The 20,294-nt window shown below is 41.6% G+C and overlaps 1 protein-coding gene across 5 annotated transcripts in view; it reads right to left on the bottom strand.

The window, feature by feature from the left end:
- rimbp2a (RIMS binding protein 2a) overlaps window positions 1-20,294 on the bottom strand; it is a 69,861-nt gene that overhangs the window by 7,540 nt on the left and 42,027 nt on the right. The window contains exons 5-19 of one of the 5 annotated variants that reach the window (XM_044334324.1): window positions 20,134-20,238; window positions 16,935-16,985; window positions 13,354-13,558; window positions 12,148-12,305; window positions 11,857-11,936; window positions 11,026-11,135; window positions 8,488-9,306; window positions 8,171-8,194; window positions 6,308-6,459; window positions 4,778-5,581; window positions 4,495-4,650; window positions 4,073-4,219; window positions 2,553-2,655; window positions 2,019-2,138; window positions 272-453 (exon numbers count right to left, since the gene is read on the bottom strand). In XM_044334324.1, the coding sequence (XP_044190259.1) occupies window positions 272-453; window positions 2,019-2,138; window positions 2,553-2,655; window positions 4,073-4,219; window positions 4,495-4,650; window positions 4,778-5,581; window positions 6,308-6,459; window positions 8,171-8,194; window positions 8,488-9,306; window positions 11,026-11,135; window positions 11,857-11,936; window positions 12,148-12,305; window positions 13,354-13,558; window positions 16,935-16,985; window positions 20,134-20,238 (3,216 nt within the window). The remainder of the gene's footprint in view (window positions 1-271; window positions 454-2,018; window positions 2,139-2,552; window positions 2,656-4,072; window positions 4,220-4,494; window positions 4,651-4,777; window positions 5,582-6,307; window positions 6,460-8,170; window positions 8,195-8,487; window positions 9,307-11,025; window positions 11,136-11,856; window positions 11,937-12,147; window positions 12,306-13,353; window positions 13,559-16,934; window positions 16,986-20,133; window positions 20,239-20,294) is intronic. The other 4 variants (XM_044334325.1, XM_044334322.1, XM_044334323.1 and 1 more) reach the window with 4 other exon arrangements.

Here is a 20,294-nt window from a genome sequence, read left to right as displayed (position 1 = left end):
AAAGATTGTGAAGGTCTATACACTTGATAAGGGTTGGTTAACATTTTTACACTGTCTTCTGTGTCCTCTAAGTAACCCACTCAAAGTCTTGCTAAAAAAAAAAAACACTAGATATTTTAAGAGCACTGTTATAAAACATAAGATTTCTGCAGTTAGAGCACACCAAAATAATTTATGACACACACAATATTTTGGAATCATAGTATTTTCTAATGGCCTTAGTTTGGGTTCAGGAATACAGTATCTGACCATCTTTATTTGAAACGCCCACCCTAATGATCTGCCCCTCTTTAAAGGGAAGCTCCTCATCAGCGGCATCTGGGTTGGGGGACATGGACAGAGGATCGTAGTCAAAGAGGGCCACAAAGATCCGGAAGGACTCCTCAGGCTCTGACTCATCATAGTAGGTGGGAGAGCGTCGATCCCGATCCCGATCCCGATCCCTGTAGCCATCTGTAGACAAGAAAAAAGTCCCATCATCCCGCATCACTAGACAGACCAATCAATAAACGTGACCCAACGCACAAAACAGGCACTTTGTAGGAGACTAATAAATGTTTAATAATTGCTAACAAAAGCATTATTTTACTTTGATGTATATTTAATGAGCCTGTGTTTGTGGTATCTGGTCACAAATGGAGCAGATTTCAGCAACTTGGAAAAACTTGGAAATCATTTGGTGACAAAACTCATACAAATGTATGATGAGCAAGTCCATATGTGTACACAGTGATGCATCTTAGCCATGCTCAAATCAAAGAACATCAAAGAGAGGAAATTTTGCATCTAAATAAGTCTAATTGATTTGATCATGTAGTATTGCATGATGGGTTTGGTTTTTTTTTGTCTAGCCATATTTGTGCGTATTTGTGTCAGCATGCAGGAGGTTATCAGTGGTCAGTCACCTATTTAAATAATTTACTGTGGCACACGCGCACACACATACACACACACACACACACACACACACACACACACACACACACACACACTACATGTTACAATTTTGCCCATTTTCTATTTGAGTATGCTGTGAGAGACAAATGAAGAGCAAGACAAAACATGGTGCAATACGCAGACAGAATGTGATTCATGGACATGACACAACATTAGCAACACACAAGACTCTGACATGCATGCTACAAAAAGCCCAAATAAAAAAATGCACATAAATATAAAGGTATAACTCCATCATATGTCTATTTTCACTTCAGAAAAGCAGAAATCGAAAGCAGAAATCCATAACTTTCCACACACTGCCAACCCTTGCAGCAGTGAGAAGTCTAATAAAGACTGCAGAGTTGTTGTGGAAGCTTTTCATTTATTTGAACTGGGCGTTGCAATATTTAGAAAATGCACAAGCTAGCAACGTGTGATACTATCTGGCCAATGCTTTGTTTTGATGCTTGAAATTACAAGCATGATGTGAAATGCATCACTTCCAAGTATGCATTTGCCAACCTACAGAAGTAGTAGTTGTTGGTAATTGTTTTCTGTGGTGGTATGACACAGATGTAAGGGACAACTGCATTTCTAATAGCTGATATTTCAAACCCAAATGTCCAAAGAAACTCAAACATCTCAAGAAACATGAAAGCAGTGACAGTGCAGTCATTCTTTAACGTCTACCACTAATACGCTTTGAAAATTTCATGCACAAATTCTCCAATAAGTGTTGTAGGTGTGGTTGTACCACAAAGGGAAGGGGTTTAGCAGGCATCTGGAGTTCAGTGCAGTGAGTGAGGCATTCTCTGAGCAGTCAATCAATCATTTATCATCTGCAACTGTGGAAACGTTCATCCTGGACCCCAGGTATGGCTTGCCAGTAGGTCCACCATTTCAGTGCAGTGCAGTCATGCTGTTCAACTGTAAGCATAATAATAACTATTATTATTTAAGACAGAGAAACAGGCGCTTGCAGGTGTCGACAGCTACTTCTTGCCATTTGCCAGTTGCTTGTGGCATTTTTCTTGCCGTGCTGTGGTGGTAAAAACAGGACTGCAGGCAGCAGCACATACCATGGGGAGACCTGGTGTGCCTGCGGGATGACCACGTCCTGTGCCGAGCTACTCTGCCATAGTAAACATCCTCGGTGATGGGGGAGAGGTTTCCCTCACTGTTATTCTCAGAGGTTACCTCTACAGGAAACACCAATCAGAGGGTGACGGGGTTACAACGCAAAGCTCAACCTTCCTCTCCCAAAAGGTTAACTAAAGATGTGTGCTGCACCCTAAATCTTCTTATTGTTTAGACACAAGATAATAGGAAATACACACAGGAAAGCAGCTATGGAAAACTATTAAACTGTCATGGACTCAGAGTAGATAAATGCATCAATGTGTGCGACTGTGCAGAGCATTTTAGGAAAAATGTCAGCATCATATTTTTTTGCAAGATCTAACTTATGTTCAGGTAGTGAAGAGTATGAGCATGGTTAATAGACAAAGAAGTGATCTGGAGACACAGAGAAGCTCATGAAGGTTTTAACAGAGCAACACACGTTGTTCTACTATGGCACAGTCCTTTCTCTTTAGCCACCTGCCCATACTGACCAATGGAAGGGACCATTAGAGGTCGCCTCTGAGGCTGGGAACCACCATGATGAATTCTTCTCCCAGTCTCCCGGTCATGACGGCCTCCAGCAGGTGTGTTTGTCTGAAACGCACATAAACACAGACAACATTCACAAACATTAAATATTCACGAGTTGCTCACAGAAACGTGAGCATACTCGTGAACGATGTGTGAAAAAAAAACGTACATCGACATACTTGTACAAATTGTATGTAAACAAAGTCATGCAGCACTAAAAGGCAGGCACACTGAAACACAGACGCATAGACGCACACTCAAACACATACACACAAGCCCACAAGAAATTTTAACATTCCAAAATTAAGCAAATGCTCATAACATACTACAGAATTAAAATGTGTAAAAAAAAAAAAATTAAAGCTACAGTATGTCAGAAATATTGGTGAGCACAGTGCGTCGTCACCCTTCAGAGTGCTAAACTTTTCAAACCCAGTCTCTCCCTGTGTCTCTCTCCACGGTGCTAAAACATTCAATCCCAGTTTCTTGTTGCCGAAACATTCAAACCGTCTATTTCTCTCTGTTTCCGTGGTGCTGAAACACTCAAACCTGATATAATTTATCTCTCTGTCAATCTGTTGTAAGAAAACATTCAAACCCAGTCTTTCTCTCTCTTAGTTTCTGTCCATGGTGCTGAAAATTCCATGCCCAGTTCGCAAATATGGACTCAAAGAAGCAGGCTGTCACATGCCTAAAACCTGCAGGTGCATTAAGTATTGCGCATGTAATTTACATACTCCACTCTGATTGGACAAATATTTTCACAATGGTGGTGCACAGTGAAGTTGGTCATTTCCCGAACGTTGTTGCTTCTATTTCCAGTAGCTCTTAAAAGTTATATCATACTGAATGGGGTAGCCGTTTTCCCACGACGAATGGCTTTTCCCACATTTGTTTGAAGTGTTTTCACATAGTTGAGTGGGAGCAAATGGCACAGCTGCTAATAGCCTTGCTTCTGTTTCCCAAGGGAGTCAAAATAAGCACGGTTCTTTCTGGGATGTCGCTCGCGCACGTCAGAGGAGACTTGCATGAAGATGAACCTTTTACAACTTCTCCAGGTCGTGTTGCAATGAATGGCAGCCTATCACGCTTCTTGTGTTTGAGTCCATATGTGTGAACATGGGGTTAAACCCAGTTTCTTCCTCTTTTTCTCTCCATGATGCCAAAACTTTCAAACCCAGTCCTTCTCCTTCTAGTCTACTTCTTTCTCTGTCTCTCTCCAAGGTCCTGAAGCAGTCAAACCCTCTCTCTCTGTCCCTCTATCCATGGTGCTGAAACATTCAAACCCGATTTTTCTCTCTAATCTTGCTCTTTTTATAAATATTTCGATTAAACTCAGCACACACACTAACAACACATATCAAATGAAAGTCAAGGCAGCAGTCTCAGTTGAAGTATCTGTGCCTGTGCAGTTCACTAAACGATAATAAATTTGGGAGGTTATGACTCTTGGGTTTAGAATAAGTGCAAAGAACTGCACCTTGGGTGTGTTGTGCGAGTTGCGTCGGCGTCCCTCTTCCAGCTGCATCTCAGAGTACAGCTCCTCCTCATCCTCTTCCATGATGTCAGACAGGTCAGAGCCCCGGCTGCTTTCGCTGTGATACTCTTCATTGTGACTATAGTGAGGCTTTTGGCAGTCACACACACACAAACACACAGACGCAATTGTTTAAGTCCACATACATACATACATACATACATGCACACACCGAACACACATGAGTGGGCACAAACACTCGGATATGAACACACACGGGGACACAGGCACAGGAGTGTATGCATGCAACCACCCAGACATGCATGCACACACACGCATCCAAACATACACACACGTTTTCCATTGAAAAACACATTGAAGTTCAGAGGGAGGCAGATGATTCATCACTCTTCTTGTGTTCTTACCGGCCTCCCCAGCTCAGAGCCTCTGAGGAACTCATCAACTGAGGGTCCTCTCCGACGGCCGCGTGCAAACCCTTCCTCATCTTCCTCTTCCTCATCAGAGTGATGCTGGTGAAATGACTGACCCTGCTCTCCGTAACCGGGCTGCCTCCTGTCCCCCTGAAAATCAGTAACAGAGAAAGGAGGATGATAGTGGTCATTGTTGGTTATTGCTTTTTACAGTGTTTGAACACTATAATGACATAGTGTGACTGGATTTTGCATAACATTTCCATTTTGATCAGACCTTGCCACTTTCTGCTGCCACCCTCTGGGCTGCTTCTCGGGCGATGGCTTTGGCCACAGTGTCCGGGATAAGCGTGCCTCGGGGCTGCGGAAGAATCCTCTGAGGGGAGGGGGAGCGTGGATTTGGAGGGGGAGGAGCCTCAAGGGTGTGGCCTTGCATGGGCATGGCGGGCTGGGAGGAGGGAGAGCGTGTGGGGTCCCAGCCAGGTTGGCCAGGTGGAATAGCTCCCCCATGGTGGGCCACCTGCTCTTTGGCATCCAGGTCTCTGGCACTTACTGGTCTCTGAGGTATAGGGTGGGGTTGTGGGTGGGGCAGCAGAGGCAGTTGGTGCTGGGGCCTGGGACCTTGGTGGGGTGGGTGAGGCTGAAGATGTAGGCGCTGGGGATGAGGATGAGGGGGTTGAAGCGGGGGTTGAAGTGGGGGTTGAAGCTGGGGCTGTGGGGGCCCACCCAGGTGAGGAAGTCTGGGATGGGGTTGTGGGTGTGGAGGATGGGGTGGGAGTGGTTGTCCATGTGCCTGGGGTGGAGCAGGAAGCTGGGGTGTGCCATGAGGAAGGTGAGGGGATTGGAGGTGGGGTTGAGCATGGGGGTGTGGAGGGGGGCCTGTGTGGGGGTGCATTGGCGGTGGCAGGGGAAGCGGAGGTAGAGGCACGAGCAGGTTGTTTGGAATGACGGCGACTTGGGAGTCCTGGGATTCTCCCTGTACTGACAGCGTCCTGACGATGACCTCCCTGGCTTCCAGGCACTGAATCCTTGTCATCTCTACAGCAACATAGTCTGCCATTGGGAACAACACTTCAGCTATCTGGATAAAAAAATAAGAAAACAAAACACTCACATCAACAAAAGCAGAATCATACTTTTTAACCATACAGAGGGAGGAATTATTTTTATTCCCACTAGCACGACCATAGAAGGGTGATAATATCTGGTCTGGTTGGGTGTAAGAGGCACTGCAGCTGGGGGTTAGAGAGCAGTGTAGCAGCAGTTTACTGCCTAGCCCAATGTGATTCAGTGTTGATTTACCCTTTCAGAAATAGTGTGTTGATTTACTTTGGCAGTCACCAGAGGGAGCGAGAGACCTTTCCAAGATATTCACAAGTCCCAGATTGAGAGACTTGCACTGATACTGAATCACAAGTAGGTGGCACTGCTGTGTGCACTGAGGACGCTGATGACATAATGCCATACTCAACAGAGGCAATTAGTGGCCATCTGTGATGTATGTTCTCATGTTTCAACTGGATTAAACATGATTAAACTATTTATACAATGTCGTACTGTATCTTTGTACTGCATGTAGGCCTTTGATATATGGATCTCCTGTGCATTCTCCTTATTCCTCTGTACTCTGCATAATACTGTACAAAGTCATTGACCCTGTGGTGAACATGGATTTTCCCTCTTATGATGATGCCTTTAACCCAAGATAGGCTCCTCACCACTCACTCACAATGCCTTTTTGAACAGAGTGAGATAAAATAAGGATATAATGAGTGCTGGTTGGTAATATTAAGACTTGCTAACTCACCCTCTGTCCTTTAGTGCAGACTGCGTAGCCAATGACATTTGCCCCATTAGATGTGCCTGTGGGAGAGAGGAGGGGGGGCTTCCAGTGGACCTGTAGGACCCCTGGAGCTTGCCCACAGAGCACCTGTACATCTTGGGGAGGCATGGGAGGGCCTGGGAGGTAAGAGAACAGACATTGAGAAAAAAAAGTTTAAAATGTTATGTAATAATTCACTGTTTTAATATCACTAACATAGAAACAAGAGGGAAGGGTGTGAAGCATTCATCAAATGCACAAATGGGCACACACACACAACCATGCACAGAAATGCCCACATATAGGAGAGGGATTGTGGTGGTGGTGAGGGATTCAGCAAACAACAAAGTGGGTTTATTTATAAGTTGCAGTTCATATTTACATTTGTGAAAGTCATTACATAACCCTACATACCCTGCATTAAACCCTCATTTTCTAGAGAGACACAGTTCATGCGGATACTTGTGATAATGTGACATTGCTGGTGGGGGACATTCACAAGACATCATGTGATGTGTTTATTAACTGTAATTTTAGTACACTAACATTGGTTAATCTGAGGTACTGCATAATTAAACTGTGTTGTGATATGAAGTCCTCTTAATGTAATAGAATTTTTGCAAAATATTTTCAGTACTGTATTTTCAGTCTGTATTCCTCTTGTCTAGTACTATACTGTAACTTCAAAGGAGGAAAAACAAATATGCAAAATTAAACATTTTGGGCTTCTGGGCCACCTGAGAGAAACACTGTTGTCTCTGCATGCAGGACACAATCCAGAGAGACTAACTACAGCCCATTCTTTGTCTTCCACTCTCCTGGATCGCTGGATAAAACATGCACAACTGCATTCGAGCAGAAGCAAATGCACACTGATACAAAATAGTCATTTCAGTGAGCAGTGGAGGGGCACTGCTTTATATAGCATTGGTTATTCCAGGCTAGGCTATAGGCTGAGGGAATGACTCATCAGAATAATAACTGATCATATCTTGTGGTTCTCTAATTAGTGATGTGCTCTGTGCAGTAAGCAAACTTGGGCAAAATTGCATCTGAATTTGGTTTCAAATAACAACATGTTTTTAACCCTTTAACATCCACCCTTTTTATAGAATAGTGCCTATTTGGCACACCCACATGGAAAGCTTATAACAGAGGAACTGTAAGGCCACGATGCATCTATTAGGCTTCATTTGAAAAGTGACATTTCTAGTTTCTGGAAATATGCTTGTTTAGCATGTGGCTAAAACACAAACAAAACTACATCAGTTCAAATAAGGCTCAAAAAAGTGCTTTTGGTCCTTGTCTATCATGAGTCATATTTGAATAACAATAATTAAGACATGCTTTATGCCAGAACTATGCTGAACACCATAAACCTTCTACATCTTGTCAACCTGTATAAAATTCCAGACCTCTAGGCCTAACCTTATGGGAGCTAGGGAGTTTTTAGTTTGTGGTGTCACTGGTGTCCCCGAACCTCTCCAATCATCTCCAACTTGCCAAATTGTTCAAATTGCTTTTACTCATTACTGCATGATGCTACCACTTACAACTGGCTTAAGCGACCCGGTGGATGTTAAGAGGTTAAATTTAAATAGACAAATGTATGTAAACATTGCCTCTAAATGAAAAATGTACCATAACAAAATGCCATTTTGCCCAGATCCCTTAATCAATTGCTCTTGAACAATGTGTTACAATCATTCTCAGTTTCATGACTACAACCCTCTTCTAAAAGTGTTACAGCACTAATGTCATCTCTTCCCATTGGTTCTCAATAGAAAAAGATCATTTAGTGTTGGGACATATGGGAAACCCAGCCCAGGACTGATGTTTCATTCTGACCTGTTCTGCAATATGGTGTTGGACCTAGACAAAATACAATACACAACAATGGCATGGTAAGGCAAAGCTGCACTGTACTCTTCTACAGCACAGTACTACAACCTAAAATTGATACAGCATTATGTTACGTATAGTGAAATTGATATTACAATATACTGAAATAAACACAGCTGTAGCAGTCTGCAATCTCCATCTTTTCTACATACTGACTGGAAGATTGTTTAAAAAAATATTGACAAAGTCTATCGTCTGCTATGAGGCTATGCATACATTATTGACGCTGTATCTCTATGATGAACAGTTAGAAAAGAGCTGACCTGCAGCTTGAGTGCAGAACTCCACACCAGCTTCTTTCCTCTCTCTCTGCTCCAGCGGCAGTTGCCATGGTACCTGGTGCGGCTGTGCCACCACTGTCACCTTGTACACCGTCAGGGGCTTCAGGTTGAAGAAGCGTAGTCTACACCTTCCTGGCTTTACCACAGCGTGCTCTACCCCATCCAGGAACACAGTGTGGCTATAGTTACTGTTGCTAGGCAACCAGGAGAGCTCGGCAGTGTCACGCTGGATGTCATCCACACGCAGACCGCATGGTGCCACCACTACGTTGGCTCCTACCAGCAAGGTGCAGCGCAGCTCGTCTGACAAGCCCCGGTCGGTGACACTCTGCACCGACACGCGATGGACACAGCCGTCCAGGTCCAGCTTCTCCAGCAAACTCTTGGTCCGGCCACCGTACGCTATGCTGGCACGAAGCTCTCCATCTACTAACACGTTGTAGCCAGAGATGTTCCCCCAGCACAAAGGCACTAGTGGAGGCTCCCAGGCCACAATGACGCTTCGTGCCAGCTGCTTAATCAAAGTGATCTTTCGGGGATAAGGCACAACGTCTTCAGCCAGGTCCTCAGGGTCCAGGGGCCCCCCTGTCCCATTGCTACAGGGAACCAAGGCGTTAGCTGAACCCAGGAGGCCATCCTGGGAGGCACCTCCATCCATTGCCGTCAAGGCTAGGGGTGGATGGTCCAGTGGGCCCAGGTCCTCCCCTCCCTCCCCAGCCTGGATTGCTGGTTTTTCTTTGTCCTGGACAAACTCCACAAAGTTGGAAGGGACAAGTCCTCGCTGGCCATCCAGCAGTTCCCCTATGACACAGAAAGAAGGAAGGAAATATAGAAATGAATTAACTTAAATGCCTAATTCTTCATGTTCACGTTGACCTACTGCCAACTACCTGAAAACTCTACTGTACCCTTCAATAACTGTCTCTATAGGAAGGTACAACAGTCCCTCTCTGATCCCTCCTGCAAATGTTAAAATTAGCCTTCACTAATGGCTCCTTACAAGACAAAGAAAAAAGGAAAGCAGTAACTTGAATACACATAATTATCAGTGAGCACTGCTTTCCTTCCGGGGTGGAATGAGTCAGTGAGTGAGAGGTGGGAGATATGTAAACATGTACTATTCCCCAAGATGTAAGATTTACCACTGGCAATCTGACGCTATCTTTTATACCCTCTCCAGTAAACACAGAACTGAGAAAACACTCCTTTTAAACATTTCAAACAACTTCAACTTTAGTTCACTGCTTTTGAGCATTTCCAGGAAAACCCCCTGAGGATCTAGCTTTTGCGGTCAATGCAGAAAAAAAAAGTCTTATATTTGCACTGGAGTTTTTTTCCCAAAGGGAAGAAGTTTGTCTTCAAAAAAGCTCCCTATCATCTTGTCCTTCAATCCCTTTTTCTACAGTGGCCTGGGAGACCTTAAGACCATCTGTGTGTGTCTGTGTATCTGTGTCTGTGCGTTGTTTGTGTGTGCTGATGATTAAACTGAGCCCCACTGGATTAGTCATCAAGCTAAAAGGGACCAAGGTCCCATCTTGACAACAGCTTGGTCTAAGGCCCGAGTCTCCCTCCACAATGCAATGCAATCTCACCGCCCACAGCTACTGAATCACTGCAGTAGGACTGTGTCTGTGGCGGGCTGCGCTGGCTGCAGGATTGCTAGCTAGTAGGGATTAGGATTGCCTCTGATGGAGAAGCCATCATAATTCTAAAGAGATTAGACAGCGAATCACTATGATGAGTTATAAAAAGTGTGCAGGATTTTTTCTTGGTGACACTGGTGTTTGTAATAAATAGTAGAGCAACAACGAGGGCACAATTATCTGTGCCCAAACTGCAGGTGGATCAGTCAAAGATAACTGCTAAATTGTTTGATATCCCAGGAGGAACAGTCTTGAAAATCATGACAGCAAACAGCCCTAGCAAAGAAAAAGTCACAAGATGAAAATAACAAACATTTTCAGTATGAGTGTGACAAATGCTCCAAACTGAAATGCAACTAAGCTAACAAAAGCCACCTACAGTATAAATACCGTAACAGTATTTACAATTATACTTACATAAGCATTATAGTCCTTTTACACTAAGCTTTGATTATGTTGTATTGCCATGCACTGGCAAGTCTACTAAGCATATGATAGTGTGGTACAAAATAGAATATATACAAGAGGATGCTATAAATAAAATAAATTCACTGGGGGATAATTGTGAATGAATTGTGCATAATTAATACATGATGATGCACAGACTTGTTGTGACTGTCAAGCATCCTCTGCTACAGGAGTGAGGCTTCCCACAGACTGCGACTCAGGCAAAACCGTAGAACTTGAAAAGCTACAAAGGACACCTCCTGCTGCGCTGTCATCTTTGATCTTTACATCGCAATATTTTCTAGACATTTGTCATTTAAGTGCCTGCCTAAGCTTGACTTGATTCACTTAATACTGATATTATTTTCTATGTCATCTCTGCCTCAAGGACAACATCAAACACAGCACTGAGTCTTGTTTCACTTCTCACCTTCATAGAAGCCATCATCATCCATGTTGCCATACACATACAGATACTTTCCAGCCACAAGGGGAAGTTCTGCTTCTGGATGCTCATTTGGGCCATCGTAAGGGTTGTAGCTGAAAGGAGAAAAAGTAACAGTTCACTTTTTAAATTTTCACCACCGCAGCTTTTCTCATTCATTTGAAACAAACAAATGAAGAATTGTAATGATTCTCAACCAGGAGTACTTGTACCCCAGGGTATACTTTTTTAGTTTCCAGGGGGTACATGGAAAGATTGTGGAGTAGCTCAACTAATTTGATAAAAACAGAAATTATGATTTGATTGAAATATATATATCCACATATCGAGTCAGTTGTAACACCTGAACACCACATGTTGCAATTTAGAGTGCGTGAAAACCAGCTAGCAAAGTAGCTAAAAGTAATGAATAAATAGTTCAGCTACAAGTATTGTATGAGTGGTGTTTTAGCTAAAAGCAATTGATAAATGTTTGTAGCTAAAAGTAATTGATAAATGTTTGTAATAGTGAGCTAAAAGTATCTAGCTTCAGCCACTAGCATGACTGCAAACTTGATCAAACCAACCTAAATACTGACAGTTTAATAAACTGTATGAAAAAGTGTTATATAATGTCCAGTTTAAAATCAATTCAAATAAACACATTTGGAACATGACTATGACTTTCCACAGTGGTGTGTATGAAGGGGTATATGAGCTCATCTGATAGGGCTGTGGAGGTACGTCTGAAAAAAAGGTTGGAAACCACTGACTTATTGGCCTTAAAAAGATCATGTGCAATATAATCAACTGACTCCTGAAGCTAGTCTCATTCACCTGTAACGGGCAGTGCAAAGGCGGACCTGGCCTGTGTAGCGAGGCTTGGACCTGGGTGATGGGGTGGCCTCATCCTCCATCTATGGATTGACAACAGAACCAAAGATAAATGTTATTCACATTCACATGCACTATTCATAATTAGGATTCAACTCAGGAAAAAGCAAAGTACATTTGAACCATTAAGTTTGAAGATACGACAATGTAAGTCAACCTAACTGGGGTAATGTTGAGAACTATCTTGATGATGATTGAGATGAAATTTAGTGTCTGGTTGTCACTCAGACCCACCTCTGATGGGGTCAGCTGTCGAGGGCTGCTGGGGCGGTCCGTTGTCACGGTGCTGGATTTGACAGACAGCAGTTCTTGTCTTTCTCTGTCTCCAGTCTGCGGTGGGCAAGGCAAGAACTGGGAGATCAGTAGCGGCGTGTTTGCCGCGCTCTCATCGCCTGGGAGACATTGATTTGCATAGCAAATAAAGAGCAACTGTCATTCCTTCTGCACCCATTTGCTGCTCATTGCAAAGTTATTGATCGCCTGTTGAGGCGAGTGTACAGCAAACACTCTTCTTAGCAAAGGCTCTTCCACCCCCATCAACACCTCATGTCTGCAGTGCATTTGTCCTTAAATATCACTGATGTCCTCAGGGTTGAAAAACACACTTGAAAAATGCAGGAAATACAAAATAAACACTGGAGGCTGAGAGTGGGAACAGCTGAATTCCTTGAGGAAATTAATGTAAGTCAACAACATGGATCCACTGTATCGTTCGGTTCTTGTGGTTTGTGAGTGAGTAATATTATGCATTAACACAAAAGCATCAGTGAGTCCCCCCTCTGTTTCAAGTGAAAGATAAAACAGGATTTCCAGAACTTCAAAGACCTTTGGTCTGAGCCAGACTGTATAAATCTGCATCACTGATATGGCTGTATCTGCTGGCTCTGCAGGTTGCACTACGTGTCATTAGAATACTAATGTGTTAAACTGCATTCATGTCATACATCAGGCCTGTGATCAATTAGGGTAGGTATTGATCATGAATAAGTGCATTGCCATTAATGGTGTCCACCCCTGGTCAGGAGTGAACTGATCCAGCTGTTATGTGAGCTGTCTGGGGATTAGATGACTCTGACTCTCATTTCATTCTGATCATAAGCCTGTTGATCACATGTAATTTGGAGGATGCTTTTATCTACCACGTCTAGAATGGGTGGACCCCACTGGTAGTAGAACAATTTAGCCCTAATAGTCTTATTAAATTTAAAACACACAGTGCCACACTCACTGTGAGTAAAGATATAAAATCATTATTAAACCATAATCAACCATCACCACAAACACTACTACCAGCACTAATGATTATTATAATAATATTGATAATAATTCATAGAAAATGCAAAAAGAGAGAGAGAGAGAGAGAGAGAGAGAGAGAGAGAGAGATTATGTACCCATATTTTTTTTTAAAAATCTCTAAAAATTGTTTGACAACTGACCCACCTGTCTCCACCGGGGTTTCAAATCCAACGATGTCTTGTGGGAGTTTCCACTCTTGTAAGAGGGGGATCTGGGACTTGAAGGTGGGATTTATTTTAAGAACGTCCACAGTATCTGATTGCAAACGGAAATTCAGCAGCTCTTTGGACAGCTGGTGGAAGTGTTCACTCTGTGACCTGCATTTCTGCTCCAGGTCACAAACCTTGACCTTTGACAGAAAATGGAAAGACAGAAGAGGTGGTAACGTCCAAGAAGAGAGTCAAACAAAAGGGAAAAACACACAACACACAAAGCATGGAGTGTACTTGATCACATGTAATTGTACAGACACAAGTGCTCTGAGTAATGGCTGATCTTTTATCTGTTAATGCTGATGGAACACAGAAGCAATTAGAAAAGGATCCCTAAAGAGTCATTTTCGAGCTTATAGCAGGATGTTATATGAAAACCACTGCAGTCTAATGAAAGCATATGCAAGTGTAGAATCATCTGCACTGATGCGGCTGCTGATATATAACACTGCTTAACTCTGATAACAAACCCTGAACACTGCAAAGTGTTAAGAGGATTATAAAACTAGACATTAAAGACATCATATCATAGACATCATATCAGAGGAAGTCGAGGAAGATGTATGGGGTGTACATAGAGAGAGAAATATGGCAATATCTTATTCAGTCTCATTCAGTGTACATAAAGATTCTTAATTTGCACAAATCACCCACTAAAGGTTTTGGACGCTTTGGTAATTTGTTGAAAATTCACAGAGGTGACTGAAGGGAGATCAAACTAATCAGGAAGGAAAATAAATACCTGAAACATTCTGTCCTTATTGTTCTGTTCAGACAAAAGAGGATGGAAACAGAAAAAAAGTAAAGAAAGAAGAAAAATTCAAAGAAAAAAACAGCCAAACACAAATAAATGCTATTGTAACTGACACAAAGCAGGAAAAGCAAAAGCAAAACAATAATATATTTATCAGGGCAGATAAATATACAGAAGTAACACAAATTTAAAGTAAAAGGAACTAAACAGAAACACAAATGCAGGTTTGTCAAACTGAAAAAAGCCTAACAAGTGCAAAATGATAGACTGTGGCTTCATGGAAACAGAATTTGAAAGTTTGTTTGACCCTACAGACAGCGGCACTGTTTTCCCTCCTGTTGAGGAGGGTGTGTGCCCATTAGCACAGAGCAATAGGCCTATGAAGAAGGCTTTAAATTGATTCAATGGATTTGTAAGAAGAGAAGTAACTCTTTGACAGTGGTGTTTCCATTTGTCTGACCAAAACTCTTTATGTTTGTCTGAGCCAAACTCAGGCTGCCTGCTCAGTGCAATCGCATTAAAGTGCCTCAGATGGATAATAACCTGACCTCTCTTGAACTACCCTCAAACGAGCCTACACCCTACTGTCGTGACAAAAGGATTTAGAGTGAAATGAGAAAATAATTTCGAGAAGATGAGCCACCGACAAGCATCTTAAAGACGGTGATGAAAACACAGCAGGTCAGTAATTTGATCACAGGGAAATATATGAAATATTCAAGGACAGCCTGGATGTTGAATTAATGGGACGGTGTCAGTCTGCAACTGTTGCGAAAAACAAAAAAGTTTGATGAGTGATATTTTACACAACAACAGCACCGAAAACCTACAAGAGACTTTGATGTATGGGTCCCAACCTTTTTTATTTTTTCAGGAAAATAATATGACATGGCACGAGGTGTGGAGTACTGAATAACCTACATGATGTTACAGGATTTATCCACAAGTACAGTGTACTGTACTATATGTGGAATTCAACCTTCAGGCCATAATTTATGCCACACCACCTGTTTCAGGGCAGAGGGCATCGGCTAACACCCTGATGATGTTCCTATACCATCTCACTGATATTCAGATCAGATTAGTGTCTTGCCAAACCTGCATTAATAGATGCTCCAGATACACCCATAATCCATCCACACAGGTGTTTTCACTTATTTTGCTTGACAGACATAGAACACAATATACTGTATAAAAACGAGTAGACTTAAGTGTACAACTCATGAAATTAAAATGTATAAAATCAAGAGAAAGCCAGAGAAAATGAATGGGTTTTAAAGTGCTTTTTTAAGTAGTGTACATGCCACTGTCAGTACTTTATTTATTCCATTGTGGGGATTTTGAGGGGACTTTATTGTGCATATATTTCATATTCAGAGTTAAGTAGTAAGCATAGTGCGCTATATAGTAAATAGGAAGTGATTTCGGACACAGCTCTTGTTTGACATCTCCCTCTATCTCTAGTCAGTTTAGTGACACATGTCAGGGCAGGCAACTCACACCTTTATCATACCTTATTGTATTAGAGGATGGAGTTCAGTGACTTAACATTATTGACTATGTGCCAAACAGTGATTGTCCGATCATAGTGAAGCAATTGTAGTCTGAAAGCTTTGGATTCCTCCACTTATTAAATCAGTGTGTGCATTTCAAGAATTTGAAGAGTGGTGTCACCAGAAACACAAGAAAAAAGTATACGGAATGGATTAAAAAGTGTGTTTGTCTGCGCTAACGTAAGCTAAATTTGTTAGCATGCCTAGCTAAGCAGCGAAACAGGGTTATGTTAGATGTAATTAACAGCGTGAACTTAGATTTTGATTATCGTTCTTATAATACTACAGTAAATTAACTCTGGGTGAATGCAAAAACAATGTTGTTTGCTTATTTCCATTTCTTCTGCATGGCTCATCAACTGGTGAGGAGGCTGACTGTTTGCCTTGTAAATGCTGCTTTACCTGCAGTCCTTTCAGTCCCTCCAGGAAACTATGACTTTGCGATTGCAATAATCAACGCAAATTCAAGAAATCTCTGCAATATTTGCGAGAGCTTGCAGTTTTGCTAAATTACTGAAACTTTTCTGCATGAATTGGCCGAATCAACAGAGTGCTTGTGATTTGGACCATTTGTCACATTTTGTGTCGTGGTAACTTATGTCATCGCAGCGCACATTCAGCAAGGATTTAGGCACGCATTCGTGCGAGATGGACAAATCTCACCTGCCAACAAAAATGACCACCATTGACTGAGCAAAACACTTCCCAAATGTTCCCAAATGAGGTTTGCATTCAGTTAGTCAGAAGAATACAATTTGATGCTTTGTTCAGTCAACCAGAAACAACGTGGAGCTAGTATTAGTTTAATTAGCTAGCTACCTTCAGGTGATCAAATCTGCTAGCAATAGTTGACATTTCAGACAGCAAAATTGACAGTTGCCAGCCAGAAATGAGAAGCCTGCTTTTGTCTCTGAAATCAAGGATTCAAAAATTACAGGGTATAGCAAACTAACCTAACCTAACCCTAATTCTAACTTCAACCTCAGCAGAGGTGCCAGCCAGGATGAATGAAAACACCTATGAGGGTGTGTAGGGTCTTTACAATGTAAGATTCTTTTTAACAGATAAAATTGAATCAATACTGTCTAATACTACATGAGGACTTTTTGTTTAATTGTGTAATACAAACTTCATCAGTTTTCAGTGTTCCTGAATGTAATACTGAAGTAAAGCTGGGTAAAGATGTGTGCTTGTTCGTTACTGTACCTCTAACAGGTGTACTGCTTCCTCATGCTCTTGGTCAGCTTGAACCCGAGCCTGCAGAGAACACACAGAAACACACAGTGACAACTGACACTGTGATCACAGTTCATCAGGTACAACAGACAGCAAACAGCCATGGCTGTAGGTTTGTACCTCAGGTTGTACCTCAGGTTCCCGAGGTCAGGACCCCAATATTTTTTCCAATATGTATATTAATAAAGGTCGTGAAATATCCGCTTAAAGGAATAGTTTGGATTTTTGAAGAGGGGTTGTATGAGGTTGTTATCCATAGTCAGTGTATCACCTGCAGTAGATAGGTGTCGGCGACCCCCCCAGTTTGGAGAAGCAGACAGGAGTACCAGCACGGAAGCTAAGTAATGTTAGCTATGTTGACAGGCAGTTACTGAATGGAAATAGCCATTGGGTAACCAGACAAACTACTGATTTTTTACTTTACTGGTGGACTGTTCAGTGTCATTCATCCCCAGACATCATTTGACAAATAGCTTATGTGCGGTTGCACTACAGACAGCAACCATTCATTATGGTTTATGCCGGCTAGTTTCACCTGAGTGATTTAGCTAGCTAACAGCCAGTCATCTGATGGCAGATGGATAAACTTTACGCGAAATGCTTTTCTTTCAATTCAGCGTTTGACGCTGTGTTTACTTTCTTCACTAGGACAGAAAAAAAAAATGAAAAAAATAAGACATATAAAGCTGAGTTTTGAGACGGGAGGAGAAAATGTGGGACAAGAGGTGAATGAGAGAAAGAGAAAGAGAGAAGGCGATGGAGATGACAGAGGAAGAGCTGCAGGTACTGCACACTATACTGCACATAATGCAATCTCAAGCAAAAGAATGAAATAAAGAACATGTATCTAATTTTACTAAATTATTTATATCCCACTAGCAGGAGACAAAAGTGAGGAGTCACAAAGAAAAGGAGAGGCAGTGAACACAGAGGGTGAGAGAGGAGGAGAAGAAAGAGAAGAAAAAGTTGAAGATGGACAGAGAAATGAACAGACAGAAATAATACTGAATGCAAAGAGACAAGAGGATATGAGGGAGAGAGAGCAGGTTATGGAAAGAAGAAAGACACAGAAAAGGAGGCTGACCAAAAGAGCACAAGAGACAGTGAGGAAAACGATAGAGAGACACCAAGCAAAGCGTTACTGGGGGAGACGAGGTTAGAAGAAAGGTGACAAGAGAGAAGAGCAAGCTGAGAGGGGAGAAAGCTGATGTCAGTCAAATAGACACATTTCTACATGAACTGGATCCAGCCAAGTTGAAAAATAAACCACTCACAGATGAGAAAAAATAATGCATTCTCAAAAAAATGGGTCAAACATTACTATAATTATCCCAAAACAAAGTTTGGCGAAAAGCAATTACACTGTAATGTAAAGTGGGAGGAGAAATATCCTTGGCTTAGATATTAAGTTTCAGAAGTTTCCACCCACTGTGCTATTTGCATGTCATTTAGCAAAAAAACAACAAACACCATGTTCATAAATGAAGGATTTCGAGACTGGAAAAATGCCATTGGGGAGAAACGGGGAATCATTTTGAACCACAGCTGCTGTCCAGGGCATCTAAAGGCCTCTGATCTTGCTGAAAATATTCTGTCAATTGCACAAGAGCAACAGAAAAGCTTGAACTCTATTCTAAGCAATGCATATGCTGAGAAAGTTAATGAGAATCGCAAAGCTCTCCTTTTCATTAAAGATGTTATAATCAACCTGTCAAAGAGGAACATTGCACTGCATGGTAATTGTAAAGGAGTTCTTGGTATTTCCTTCAGACTTACATATTGCATCTTTAATCTAATTCTCATGCATTACTCCTTGACAGATAATTAATGTTATTGTCCACTGATATGGTTATAAGCTATTGTTATCCAATTTTTGCTCTTCTTAAAATGCACAGGAAAAAATTTTTAGGGGGCCATCGGTATTTCGGTATTTCTAAAATCCTGTATACAGCCATGCACTCAGCTGAAATACTGTCAACCCAACACCCTGGCAGAGGCTCACTGATTGATCACAGCACTGGTACTTGAAGACATGCCTGCTCTTGATGGCGCTGCTCTGATGAACAGTAACTGATTTATTTTGGGGTATGTTAGTGTCTAAGTGGTGGCTAAGTAGCAGGAGTAAAAGCAAAGTTTTCAACATTAAAAACCTCAGTGTGAGAATCTCTGTTAGTGGATGGTTTCTCTTTGAACAAACACCAGTGCAAAGACAGGACGATAAGCAGGTACAGACAGACAAACCTCACAGATCTCTGAGGAAACAGTCGTTTATGACCATATCAAAGCCTGAGTGCTCTAAACCACTAGGTATTTTGAGTCATTAAAATAAGAGGATTTTAAATGGGATATTTGGACAGCTTTTATCTTCTTATAATGCGTAAACAATTAACAGTAAATGATGCTGCAACAAGACAAAGACACAGCAAATAAAACATTTATGACTAAATAATTGTTCATTGTACAATTAAAATGTAGACTCAAAAGTGTCTCTGATTCATCATCAGGATGATTGAGTGCATCCAATCATCAATCTGGGCCAGGCTTGGTAAAATTGAATCAAAGTAAGTAGAGTACAAGTCAAAAGTTTGAACACACTTTCTCATTCAAGCAAATGGGAAAGTGTGTCCAAACTTTTGACTGGTACTGAATATCAGAAGTATTCAAATCACTTATAATTTAGTTGTCCTTTTGTAATATTTGAAGTTTTACTTATTCACTTTCTAAGAAGAGTAAGAACACACACATATATATATATATATATATATATATATATATATATATATATATATATATATATATATGTAACCCAATCTTAAAAGGTGTCAGATAGAACACAACACCATGAAAAAAGTCATGTCTGCACAGTGGAGTTTCCAAAGTGTATAAATTTATCAACAACTCGAAAGGCAACATTTTTAGCATAAAGCTCTTCATCACATTATCAAACAGCATGAAAGGAGAACTGCAGTTCGAATGAAATCTGCTGATTTTTGGACAGGATTCTCGGGTCTTTATATTTCCTGATACAGTAGCCAGTGACAGTGATTCAGCACAAACTGGCTACTGACACATCAATAACTAAACAAGGAGCACTGGCATAGAGTCACTGCTCCTATCACAAAATCAATGACCCAGGGTGGTTACGTCAAAAGTATGAAAATGAACATACCTTTTGCAGTTGATTGATCTCCCTCTGCTTGGTGTGAAGGGCCACCAAGGTTTGCTCATGCTCTATCTGCAGCTGCTGCTTCAGCTCGACAGTCTTGTGCATATGCTAGAGAGAAACAAAGAGAGAGGATGTGGTTATGATGAAAGATGCTATTTAGAGAT

Source organism: Thunnus albacares, chromosome 18, assembly GCF_914725855.1.
Source record: "Thunnus albacares chromosome 18, fThuAlb1.1, whole genome shotgun sequence".
Taxonomy (NCBI): Eukaryota; Metazoa; Chordata; class Actinopteri; order Scombriformes; family Scombridae; genus Thunnus; species Thunnus albacares.
This window is presented reverse-complemented; position numbering and strand designations above follow the sequence as displayed.